This window comes from Poecile atricapillus, chromosome W (assembly GCF_030490865.1).
Source record: "Poecile atricapillus isolate bPoeAtr1 chromosome W, bPoeAtr1.hap1, whole genome shotgun sequence".
In the NCBI taxonomy this organism is placed as follows: Eukaryota; Metazoa; Chordata; class Aves; order Passeriformes; family Paridae; genus Poecile; species Poecile atricapillus.
In genome coordinates, this window is record NC_081288.1 from 27427997 (window position 1) to 27440649 (window position 12653).

General features: G+C 47.6%; 1 protein-coding gene across 6 annotated transcripts in view; it reads left to right on the top strand.

Moving 5' to 3' along the window:
* The window catches only part of LOC131591427 (small G protein signaling modulator 3 homolog), a 28792-nt gene that overhangs the window by 14583 nt on the left and 1556 nt on the right, over window positions 1-12653 (top strand). For all 6 annotated transcript variants that reach the window (XM_058862125.1, XM_058862130.1, XM_058862126.1 and 3 more), the window contains 15 exons: window positions 159-302; window positions 682-877; window positions 1069-1214; window positions 2129-2356; window positions 3213-3267; window positions 6856-6983; window positions 7288-7443; window positions 7977-8031; window positions 8469-8518; window positions 9732-9884; window positions 9982-10052; window positions 10344-10392; window positions 10599-10684; window positions 11048-11170; window positions 12550-12610. In XM_058862125.1, coding sequence (XP_058718108.1) covers window positions 159-302; window positions 682-877; window positions 1069-1214; window positions 2129-2356; window positions 3213-3267; window positions 6856-6983; window positions 7288-7443; window positions 7977-8031; window positions 8469-8518; window positions 9732-9884; window positions 9982-10052; window positions 10344-10392; window positions 10599-10684; window positions 11048-11170; window positions 12550-12610 — 1701 coding nt within the window. The remainder of the gene's footprint in view (window positions 1-158; window positions 303-681; window positions 878-1068; window positions 1215-2128; window positions 2357-3212; window positions 3268-6855; window positions 6984-7287; window positions 7444-7976; window positions 8032-8468; window positions 8519-9731; window positions 9885-9981; window positions 10053-10343; window positions 10393-10598; window positions 10685-11047; window positions 11171-12549; window positions 12611-12653) is intronic.

Consider the following 12653-nt stretch of genomic DNA (forward strand, 5'->3'; position numbering starts at 1 on the left):
GTACTTGGACAGGGACCCCTCCTTTGATGCATGAGGACTTATGGGTGGGTATAGGGAGGCAGAGTTCCCTGAGGCAGGGGGGCAGGGGAAGTGCAGAAAGCTGAAGTCAGTTTTTCAGATGCTGCAAGCTGAAAAATTTGTTTATGGCTGCCTGACAGATTGAAAAGGACTTGCTACGCACAATGCCCAGCAACGCCTGCTTCTCCAACATGAACAGCATCGGGGTGCCACGGCTGCGCAGGATACTACGGGGTCTTGCCTGGCTCTACCCAGACATTGGATATTGTCAGGGCACTGGCATGGTAACCTGCTTTCAGAGTGTCTTTGTGACAGGGGTCAGTTTGTCTCCAGCTGCTACACCGAAGCGAATGATTCTGAGGTAGTGCTGCCAGATACTGTGGTCTCCAGATGAGCTAAAGAGAAATCCCTTCCACCTGGAATACTTTTCCTAAGGAAGAGACAGCAGAGTAGCACCACACATCCAAAGATATTTGGTCCATCTGTTGGGGAGGGGGCAGTCATTATACTGAGGAGAAATCCCTCCAGTGGAGACTGCAGTAGAGCTCCTGCAGAAGGAAGATTTTTGTCACCTAGATACTGGTCCATCTCTCTGTGTGAGAAAGTGGGGAAAGAGTTCTATTCCTCTTAGAACATGCAGTTTTTCTTCCTTCAAAATCCTAGGTGGCTGCCTCTCTGCTGCTCTTCTTGGAGGAGGAAGATGCCTTCTGGATGATGTGTGCTATCATTGAGGAATTGGTTCCTGCCTCCTACTTCAGCACCACCCTCATGGGTGTGCAGACAGACCAGCGTGTTCTGCGGCAGCTCATTGTGCAGTACTTGCCCCGTCTGGACAAGCTGCTTCAGGAGCATGACATTGGTAAAAGTGTGCCCTAGAAATTTCATGCCAGGGTAACATACAGACAAAGAGTATTGTTCTTTTTTCACAAAGGGGAGCATCAGGGAGGGGAGCAAACCTCCTGACCCTGGAGGCAAGCCCTTAGGAGAATCCACCTTCACTGGTTGACTGTCTTTCTCTCTTGTGATTATTTTCCATGTCTCTGTTCACAGAGCTCTCCTTGATCACCTTGCACTGGTTCCTCACCTCTTTCGCTAGTGTTGTCCACATCAAGTTGCTGCTGCGTATTTGGGACCTCTTCTTCTACGAGGGCTCTCTGGTGCTGTTCCAAGTCACTTTGGGCATGCTAAGTATGAAGGTAATCCCCAACTCCTCTCCCTCCTTTATAGTATTTTAGTGTTTAATTCTGAGATTTAGGGGCAAGAAGATTTTGTATCCACTTGCTGTATGTGGTTGGGGAGCGTGTTAGGGAAGGCAACTTCCTGCTGCCTTCAGAACTGGAGGCTGTGAAAAACTTCTAAGGCACTTCGCAAAAATTAGAGATTGCTGCTTCCTGGGCATATCTCATTTGTTGCCACATAATTAAACCTCATCAGCTACAACCCTTCAATCAGTCTAGATCCCAGCCTGAGGGTCCATCTTATCTAAACCTAAACTGATATACTGCTCTTTTTTGCACAATCTAGAAGGAAAGAGAAAGCCAAAGTTGTGATCATGTGGGAAGTTTTGGATGGCATTGTTTGAATACTCTAAGAGATGAGCATTGTTCTGTCTGCATTTGATTTGGCTGGCCTGATCTTTTCCTTTTCTATGTGAAAAGGTTTTCTATTTAGTTTGCTGTGTGAAGGGCAAGGGTGATCCTGCTTGGGAGTAAGGGGAAGGCAGAGCAAGTTTGACATGGTGAGTGCTCTAGAATGTAGCTCCCATTCTCTTATCCCTAGCAAGATCCCTGCTGTGACCAGTCCTAGTGGTTGGTGCAGAATAGGTTTGAGTTTGGTTTTCCATGCTGATTTGATTTCATTTCAACAGTGAATGCTGTGATTCAAAAAAATGCCAGCTACAATTCTGGGAGGAGAGTGCAGTAGAGTAGTAAAAGATGCTGTTCCCCTCTCAGGAGTAGCTAGGACTTTTCCTGTTGAAGGTTTTTTTATGGAATTTTCTAGTTGTACCTGCCCAGGCTGTACACTGACTGTAAAACTGCATCTAGCAGCCTCGGGAGCGCAGCTGTCATGTTCACCCCTCCACGAGGCTAAAAAGACTGTGTTGTTGCAGGAGGATGAGCTGATCCAGTCTGAGAACTCTGCCTCAATCTTCAACACGCTGTCAGACATCCCGAGCCAGATTGAAGATGCAGATGTGCTGCTGCGAGAGGCCATGCGCGTGGCTGGCTCGCTGACAGATGTGGCGGTGGAGACCCAGCGCCGCAAACACCTGGCCTATCTCATCGCTGAGCAGGGACAGCTGCTCAACTCCAGCACCACTGTCAGCAATCTATCCAAAGTGAGTGCACAGAGTCCCACTGCCTCTGCTGCTCCCTTTTTGCCACTCCTTAAGTATTCCCACCAAGGAGCAAGATGTCCTCCTGTTTGAGAGGATTTTTGGTTCCAGGATAATTGTTGCGCAGTGAAGAAAATGTATTGGGAAGTTCTGTACCAATGAAATGCTGCCAGATCTGTCCTGGTTGATAGATCCCCAGATGAAAGGGATATTAGCAGTGATTGTAATTATCATTTATGAGAGTGATGATGAAATGTGATGCATTTCATTAATGGAAACTAAAAGAAACAACATACACTTTTGGCAGAATTTGCTTGACGCACACAGAGTAGGAACTAGATTTAATCCATTAGTAAGAAACTGGTACACTAAAATAGCCTTGGAAGGTAGAGTCAGGAAACAGCAGCAGCTGCTTTTGAGAAGCCAAATTAAAAATGCACCTGTGTTTAATCTTGGACTAAAATCTACAGTTGCAGACAAGATACTCAGGCAATTCTAAAATGTAGTAGCCATCCACTTAGAAATTTATATACAATCACATGTGGAACTGCTTTTTACAACAAACAGAATTAGAGTTAAAATTATTTGCATGGATTGTGGTTGATTCTTGAACTTCAATTATGCTTTTGTAATAATTAAGGTATAAATAACCTGTTGCATGTGGAGCAGTAGAGCTGATTCAGTGTGTTAGGAATAGAACAACTCCTGTCTAAAATTGCCAGTTCACTGGCCTGCCCCTTCTAGTGGTAGCTGTCAGGACCCCTTGCCCAGAGCTGACTGGTGTGGAAGGTTGCTTTATTTTATTTCTGCAATCTGTCCTAATGTGTGCACTTTGTTCTCTCTCTTCCCTCTCCCACAGATTGTGCGGCGCAGGACTCAGCGCAGGAAATCTGGCATCACCTCTCTGCTTTTCGGTAAGGACAATCCTGCACCTTTTGTGTGTAGTTGGTAGCTATAGCAGCTTAGGAAGGAGGGGAGCAGGCAAAGCAGGGAGACATTGGGACAGAGGGATTGGAGAGAAGGGAGTCAGAACTGAAGGATGAGAGGGAAGAAGTGCAGTTTACTAGTTGCTTTCTTTGATCTGAGCTCAGAAGGTAAATTTTAGGTTAGACAGTCCATGAACAGTGACCAACAGGAGGTGCAGTTCAGCCCAACTGTAATGTCCTTCTTGCACTGACCAACAGGTCAAACACATTTCCTGGCAGACCTTATGCAGTCCACAGGCTGGATGTGGTACTCTCTGATCTTACTCTGCTCAGTTCAGGAACTTCTCTGAAGATCTGAGACACGGCAGGATGTCTAGTGTGTCACCCATCAAAATTATAAATGAAGGCGTCATTATATTTTCCCTTATTTATTCGGAGAGTTTGATGTTGTGAATGCTTTTTACTCTTAATTTTCTTCACTTATGAGCCAAGCCAACATATGTCCAGAAAGGGTACAGTCAGAATAGCATTTGCAGGGGTTTAAGAGTGACTTATTTCTTGAGTCCATAAGAGCCCTTTCTGCTGTAAGCCTCACTGTCATCACTTTACTTGAAATTGGCTAGTCTTCTTGAAATTGCCACATGTCACCACAGGAATTGTTTTTCCGGAAGAAGACAACTTAGTGAATTTACAGGGCTCAGACAGTGTTCCTGTTGTGGTTGAAATGGCTTGAATAAATCTAAAAATGGGCTTTACTGGTCTTTCCAGAGAGGAGCTATTCTGATGTTCTCCAGGAAGCTGATATATTGTCACAGGCTTCCTACAAGCACACAAAGCATTGCATAGAAGAATTATTGTAGAATACCCATGATACTGTAAAGTCAAGCATGCAGAAGTGAAGAAACACAGGAAAGTTGCTTGTGCAACCTAAACTCAGAGCCTTTGTATGTAATGTTATCATACAGTTGGTACAGACTGAACTGGCAGAGAACTTGGCTGCCACACGCACCTTTCTTGTGTCTCATATAGCCTCCTTGACAGTTTGAGTATTTTTATGAAGGTGATAGTGAGTTATGCACAGTGATAAACTTTAAGTTCAAGCTTCAAAATATATCAGTGGTAGAACAGAGATAATTGATAGGGTTTTCTCATTTTAGTGGGGCTTCTGTCCCATGACCATCATGTATTTTACCTAACATTATTCTTAGTATTTAAAATGTTGGTTAAAACTGAGAAGTTGTCATCCTGCAGCAGTTGACCACAATGGAAAAGTTCAGCCCAAGTGAGAGGAAGGAAAGCTTGCATGTGATAAATTCACTCTTTACTGGGAACTGACAATCAATCTTAAATGTAAGTCTGCTGCCTGTGATAGTTACTGTGTAGAACTGGTACTTAGCCCTCGTCTGTGAGGGAAGGAGAACTTACCCAGAGCTTAATTCTTCTTCCTTAGAGTGAATTCAGATGTGGTAGTAACTTGGGCAGGAGTCATAGAATCACAGGAGCACTATTTAGAAGAGACCTCTCAGTGTCTGTATTCCAACATCTCCTGCTTGAAGCAGCCTCTTGCTCATGCTAGATCAGGTCGGTCAGGGCTTTCTGTAGTTGAGGTTCAAAGAGTTGAAGCAGATTTACAATGCAGTAAGAGAAAGAAATAACAAAAGGTAATTTGGTGGAGAGCAGAACGTGCAAGAGTTTTCCGGTTGTGTGGGCTTGCATGAAGACAATGAAGAAGAGCTTGTCCTGTGCAGAGCCATGCAGCTCATCAGTCTTTGCAGGCTCAGAGTAGAGCCTCCTCATGTGTGGCTGATCATGCACTGGTTTTCTGTTTGGAAATGTGGGTGCTGAAGTTTGAAAGTGTACATGTTGAGTGCAGTGAGGTGATCTGGGGGACACACCAGCTGCTTTCCTCTGTACCACGCCCACTCTAAGGTAGGAGAGTATGGAACTTGCTTCCCACGTCTCCTGCTTGTGTATGGCTAGGATTGATCTGAATACAGAGCGAAGAGCATGGTATTTTGGCCAGATGGAACTGAGAGATGACAGAAAGAATCAGTGATCTATGTAAATGAGGGCAGCCCACAGAGCTAGTGTAGCTGTGGTTTAGTTTCTTCTCTAGTTACAGTCTATTTTCACAGCGTGAAATTTCTAGGAATCCCTGAGGTCTACATGCTCACCTGTCTATTTGCAATTTTTGCATCACTGAGTAGTAGTTCTTGCATGCTCTGTACCTACCCCTGGATACAGAGGATGAGATTTTGTTATTTTTTTATTGCTTGGATCAAGAGTAACAATGCCCCACAATTTTTCTAATCCAGAAGCAAGGTTCAGTTTTCTCTTAAGCTCTGATGTATCTCAAATAATTTAATGTAGCAAATAGAAAACAATTATAAAATAATTTTATGTCTAATTTTGTGCCTTTATTTACATTCCTTAAGTTTGGGTCTTTTTAATTAGGATGACATAATCAAAAGATATTGTTAATAACTTTTCAATTAGCAGAAGCTTAGTGTGTCTATAACTCTTGCAGCAGCTGTAGCTCAGGCCACACTTTATTCATATTGTTTTCTGTAATGCTGCTAGAAGATAAGCATAAGATAATTTGCTAGCCAATGATTTACTTGGCTCCTGAATAAAAGCTGTGTTTGTATAAACATCGGAGTTCAGTGAAAAATACATTTCTTTAAGTGTTAATTTTGTTACTCAAGCTACCACATCTCCAGTATATTATAGAGGGAGCAAAATAGATACATGAAAGTGCACTTTGGATTTAATACAAAATTTTTTTAAGAAAAAGAAGCAAGTAGTTCATTGTTCCCTAACATCATGTACCCAGTATTTAAGGTATTCAGATACATTAACTGTCTAAAGAATCCATCCCATCAGGTATCTTTCTGCACAAGGTAATAGACATAGGCTGTCAAAACTCCTGGGGGGATTAGTGATAGTTGAAAGATGCTCTGGTAACTTTTACTTTGGGCTCATGACCGTTTCTATACACCCCAAATGTTTGAAGTCTGGCTCTTAGGGAGGTTGAGGTCTCTCATGGCTCTGACTTCATGACTGGCCCAGGAAAGTGGGCTGTCTTGTTTTTTTAGATCTTTTCCAAGACTCAGTGAAGGATGTGCTCTCAGCCTGTGAGTTATACAAATATCAGAAGTAATTCAACCAAAACCTGATTCAGTTTCAAGAGAATTTCAGTTGTAGAGAATTATTGCAAGTTCCCCAGTCTTGTGTCCCACCTTTCAGCTGACATTGTGGTGACATATTGTAGACACTTCTCTAAAGTGGTACCTTGGTATACTGTGTTTCCCAGACAGATCAAAGATGACATATTCCAGTTCCATATGCAGTTTGAAGTATCATCTCCTTAAAATTTGATGCAGTCAAATTGGTATTTGCTATTTACTTTACTGAATAGCTTGGCAGTAAGTACCTGCCTTAGTTTAGGTACACTTCTGATGTTAGGCTTTTTTTGGTTTCTTCAGAACCTGTAATTTCTAATGGTAACAAAAAAATAAATACCATGTACTTGCTTTCCTTTCATCGCCTTCCCTCTGGCTGCATGGACTCCACCAGGGGATGATGATCTGGAGGCACTGAAAGCCAAGAACATCAAGCAGACAGAGCTGGTGGCTGACCTGCGTGAGGCCATTCTCCAGGTGGCACGGCACTTCCAGTGTGTGGATCCCAAGAATTGCATCATTGTAAGTGGAAACAGCTGGATCTGCACTGCTGTGTACTCCAGGCATAGGTTTTGAGTGTTCAGCACAGGACATGGCTGTTCAAATGCTCCTGAAGTGTGGGCTTGAGAAGGAACATGCCAGGTGTAATGGCTGGAGGGTGAGACTTGCTTAATCCATCTGTGGTGGAGGAGGGCTGTGCTGAGAGCTTGTCTGCTGGCTAGGAACAGCAAAAAGTTTGGGAACAGGGGCAGGCAAGCTTTGGCAGATAGCTAGTAGTCACCCATGTACTTTCATTCCTCTTTGCTCTCATGTGCATGCCTGCTAGGATCTGACCCCAGACTACAGCATGGAGAGCCACCAGCGGGACCACGAGAACTACGTGGCCTGTTCCCGCAACCGGCGCCGCCGAGCCAAGGCACTGCTGGATTTTGAGCGCCACGATGACGATGAGCTGGGCTTCCGCAAGAACGACATCATTACGGTGTGTCAGCCTGGGGACAGGCACCAGGAGGGACAAGCAGACCCAGCTTGTTTGGGCCACTACACTACCTCCCCTGCAGGGAAAGAAGGGAGGAGATAAGCTCAGAGCCCATTTAGGGCCCAGAGAAGCAGCTGGTGCTCCTAGGGACTGCCTGCAGATGGGGCAGGGTGTTCCTGTGAGTGTTGTCCTGTAGGTCATTCTCACATCCACCACAAAGTCCCTTTCCTGGCTTCTGTACAGCTGTGCAAAAGATGGATTTGGTCCAACTCAAGTCCCAGTTTAACGCTGCATAACGAATTGTGGTAAGGCTGTAAAAGCATCCATTTGCATTTAACTGTGAGCATCCCATCTGAAATGGGGGAGAAGAGGATGTTTGCAGTAGCTTTGTGTCCTTGAAGGCCCTGGGCTATGTGAGAACACTGGCAAAGCAGTTGAGAAGAAAGTAGTTCCTCATTGTGGACACACAGCCAGGCAGCTGTACCTCCTGCCACTGCAACCTCTTCAACTGGCATTTTCCACTCCCTCTTTTTCAGATTATTTCCCAGAAGGATGAGCACTGTTGGGTGGGAGAGCTGAATGGACTGAGAGGTGAGAACAGCATGGGTTGCACTGGGGAGAGTGGGGCCAGATGCAGAGCATCCATTCATCTACAGCAACTGCTCTGGCAGCAAAGGCTCTGCCAGGTGCCCAGAGTATCTGCCAGGGGCAAAGGAAATGTATGAAAGCAGTCATGCAGCAGTTACTTGCAAACAGCAAGTTTAGGCTTCGTCCTCCTGGTACGGGGTGGTTGGGTGCATGTCACCACTGCTGCATGTAGACAATGTCCTGCAATTGGCTTTCTTGTGCAGCTGCCTTAGGTATTGTGATCTTGAGTTTGCTTGCTTCCTTCATTGGGGGTGGGCCCTATGAACTCTGATTTATTTTCAGCTCCCACTGGAGCTGAGAATCCTTTAATCCACATAATCCTTTGTGTAAGGATTTCTCAGTATCTTTGTCAGGCTCATCTCTTTGTTCACTCTTTGTAGGTTGGTTTCCTGCAAAATTTGTGGAGATCTTGGATGAGCGGAGTAAAGAGGTACTTAAAAACCCCACAACTACAAAAAAACTTCACATTAAAAAAAAGAGTTATGTCATAACTGAGAAAAACAAGTTGAAAAGAGCCATAGATTTCCCTCCTTCATTCTGTTTGCTTTCTCTGGCCATTGAGTGCTTTGTGATGTGATCAGGCAGCTTATCTTCCTAAGCCTGTTTGCTTAACTTCCTCATGCTGACCAAATGGTGAATGAGGGCCCCAGAGGACACCTGTGTGGGATGCCTGGGGTTGCAAGGACCCTAGAGATGAAAGCTGAGAGAGCAGCAGAGAGAGAAGGCAGTGTTTCTGTCTGCTCCCAGCTGCCTGTGTGCTTTTACTCCTTTGAGGCTGTACCCATGGATTCTGCTCATGCTTTGTGACCGTGACAGTAAATTCTCCCCAAGCAGCTACACCCAAGGGGACAATCTGTCTTAGTTCCTCTTACAACTGTCAGTGATGGGATGGCACTTACCTGTAGCAGATACTTCAGTGTGTCCTCAAGATTGGGGTAGTGTGCATGAGACAAACATTTGCAGCTGTTGATATAAGCAGTTTTCAGGGGAAGTGGAGAAGGCCTGGTTCTCTCTCTTCTCAGTATTTGGGGACTGAGGAAGAGCTCAAAGGCTGACTCAAGACCCCTGAAAGAAGCCCCCTGAGAGATGTTGCTATTGACATATTGCTTCCTTTCCCCTCTCTCAGGGCTGACTCCTTAGATGTAGGTCACCTCTCTGTACATAGAAATACCCTGCACTGCTGAGTGTTTCTTCTCCTAACTGTGGAAACAGAGAGGATCCCACTCATGGGAGTGTTAACAGTGTCAGCATGACACCTCAAAGTGGTGTACCACCTGACCTGGAAATTCCTATTTGGTTGTTTGCCGTGACTTTTAGCAGCTTACAGAGTCCCAGAGACCCTCAGTGCAAGTTCATCTCCATACCTTAGCTGTCAGCATCACACCAGCACATTCCTATGTGCTGAATGCTGCCAGGATGAAGATCACTTGTGTGGTCTCCTGGGCACCACCTAAACACAAAAGTCCCAAGAGATCCCCCACAGTAGCACAGAACATGGGGTCTTGTGCAAGACCATGACAGGTAGAGGGGGGGGAAGGGGTTCTGGCAGGCACCTGTGAGTGGAATTGGTCTATGCAGAGGTGTAGGTGAGTGGACCACCTCCATGCTCTGCCCCCTGAGAGCTGGCTCTTCCTGTTCCTCAGTACTCCATCGCTGGAGATGACTCTGTCACAGAGGGGGTGACAGACTTGGTGCGAGGGACACTCTGTCCAGCCTTGAAGTCCATATTTGAACATGGATTAAAGAAGCCATCTCTGCTGGGGGGGGCCTGCCACCCTTGGCTGTTCATTGAAGAGGTGAGATGTCCCAGTTCCTTTAATGGGGCGCTGTTGCCAGAAGGCTGAGGTGATGGGTTGTAGGGCAGGTGTGCTGAGTGTCCCTCTGCTCCTCCAGGCTGCAAGCCGGGAAGTGGAACGGGACTTTGACTCCGTGTATTCTCGCCTCGTGCTCTGCAAGACTTACAGGTCTGTGCCCTGCTCCTCCATGCTCATCAAACTGATGCTGCTCCACACCTTGGCAAGGCTCATGGTCTGCCCCATCCTTCTGTGGTTGTGGTGTCAGCAGGCTGCTGTGCCTGTGCTGACCTGGGGCTGGCAGTGGCTCTTATCCCATCCCCATGGCTCCTGTGTTTGCTTCTGGGTCTGTATCTGGCTCTCTCAGCAGCAGCACGAGAGCTATTGGGGTATGAAGCAGGAAAGGCCTGCATGTGCCCAGGGTGACTGGAGCTAGCTGGGTTTCTGCTGTGATCTTTACAGGCTTGATGAAGATGGCAAAGTCCTCACTCCAGAGGAGCTGCTTTACCGGGTGAGTGCTCCCCCAAGCCCAGCCATAGCCCAGCTCCTACTTTTAGACTGTTGGAGGGAGATGCTCAGGAGTCTCCCAGACCTTCCCTTAGCCCCTCTGGTGCTAGCAGGGGGCACTGGTGAGGGCGGGAGCTCCTGGGAGGGCAGCATTTAGCCGTGTTGCTGAAGTGGCTGCCCAGCAGTAACTACACTTTCCCTGCCTTACAGGCGGTTCAGGCTGTGAACATGACACACGATGCTGCACATGCACAGATGGATGTGAAGCTTCGTTCTCTCATCTGTGTAGGACTCAAGTGAGTCATCTGGCCCTGGTACCCTCAGCACTTTGGGTGCAAAGAGCTTGGGAAGGGACAGAGTGGGTTTATGGGCAGCAGTAGTTTCAATCTTAGGCCACAGCATCATTTTTCCCCCCTCTCAACTGCAGCCACTGGGTGAGATTTGTTCCTTGTGCGTTGTGCTGGCCTGATTCCTAGCTGGAGGAAGGAGCTCCTATTGTGTGGAGTGGCTCACACAAGTTTACTGGGTTATCCTGTTCCCACTGGGAACAGGGTTGTGGGTGGGGGTCAAGACTTGGGCTGAAAATGGACTATTCCAGAGGGATGGGGTTTCTTTCCCTGGCTGCAGCAGAGTAACAGGTCTCTACCTCATTGTTGCAGCGAGCAGGTGCTGCATTTGTGGCTGGAGGTGCTATGCTCAAGCCTGCAGACCGTGGAGAAGTGGTTCCATCCCTGGTCATTCCTACGCAGTCCTGGCTGGGTGCAGATCAAGTGTGAGCTGAGGTGAGTGTCTTCATGGCACATTCCCATGCCCGTATCTGGAATAGATTTCCTCCTCCTCTGCAGGAGGTGGCCCTCACTATGGCTGGGTTTGGGCCCTCTCCAGTGAGTTGCAGCGAGAGCTGCTCAGACATCCCAGCCACAGAGATTTCCTGCTGTGTGCTGAGGCAGCAACAAATCTCTGCACAGTTTATTGTGAGGCACTGTGCCTGCTTGATCCAAGAGCAGAGCTTGGCTCCTGGGACCTGTTGTGACAAGCAGGCAGCCTTTGGTTGCCAGCAACCTCCTGCTGTACATATACTCTGATGGAGAGTCTGCCTTTTCAACCCCACTGCTCTCCACGTCCTTTGCCAGCCACTCTAAGTCCAAGCAGGGAGCAGGGAATGTGCTAGGGAAACAGCTGGACAGTCACCCACTGACTCCCTGGTTAGGTGAGGGAGCGGTGTCGGGGACTGAAAGCAGCTTTAGGGCCTAAGCTCACACAAGGCAGTCCCAGGACACACTTCCCTGTGGCTCTGGGCATCCATGCTCCTGGCCCTCCTGCACTCTGCAAAGCCAGGTGAAGTCCCAGGGAGCTGGAGGGCAAATCTCTTGCCATCACAACTGCTCCAGCCTGGTTGCTGCTGCCATTCAGTGGGAGCTGGCTCTTGTGTGCACTACCCAGTTGCCTCAGGCTCCAGTGGGAGCATCTGTAGCCAGAGCAGGCCTGTGTGTGCACACTTCAAGGTGTGGTGTTCTCAGCATGCTGTTGAATGAGAGGGGGTTTCTGCCACCTTTGGGCTGCCATGTCCCACAGCTGCTTTCTCACAGCTTGGGGGCTGTGCCAGCGGGGCATGGTCAGAGGACAGTGGGACTGGTTCATGTCTTACGTCCTACTTCTCCCAGCCAGCAAGGGAGCTGCCCATGCAAACCCCTTAGAGCACTTCTGCTCTGCAGTCCTGCTGCAGGACACTTCTCCTGCTCCAGGGAGAGGGAGGGAGCTGCAGAATTCTGAGGTGCTACAGGCAGGGGTCTGTTTTCTGGAGAGGAACCTGCAATCTGCCTTTGCCAGCTGTGTGCAGCCCTCAGTCAGCATGTCTGCAGTCCCTGTGCTGCTGCACCAAGCTCTGTAGGGGCTGCACTTGAGTCAGATCTTCGAGCTCCTTCTTCCAGCCTGGGCCTGGGAGGATGTGAAGCCCAGTGAGGAGAGGGAAACAGGGAATGAGTGACTGCTGCTGTCTTTTCAACACCATCAAACGAGGAATTTCATCCTTGTAAGTTTAGTGGCATGCTAGGACAAGCTGGGGTGACGGTGTGTGCCTGGGGCAGCAGTTGTAGGCAAAGGCTGGGTGTATTGTCTGGGGGGGCTGTTTTAACATCACTCTCTTCTGGTTTTGTTGCAGAGTCCTCGGCAAATTTGCTTTCAGCCTCTCCCAGGACTGGGAGCTGCCAATAAAGAGGGAGGTGGGTATCTCTTATTCTTTCACTCAGCTGGGGGTTTCACTTA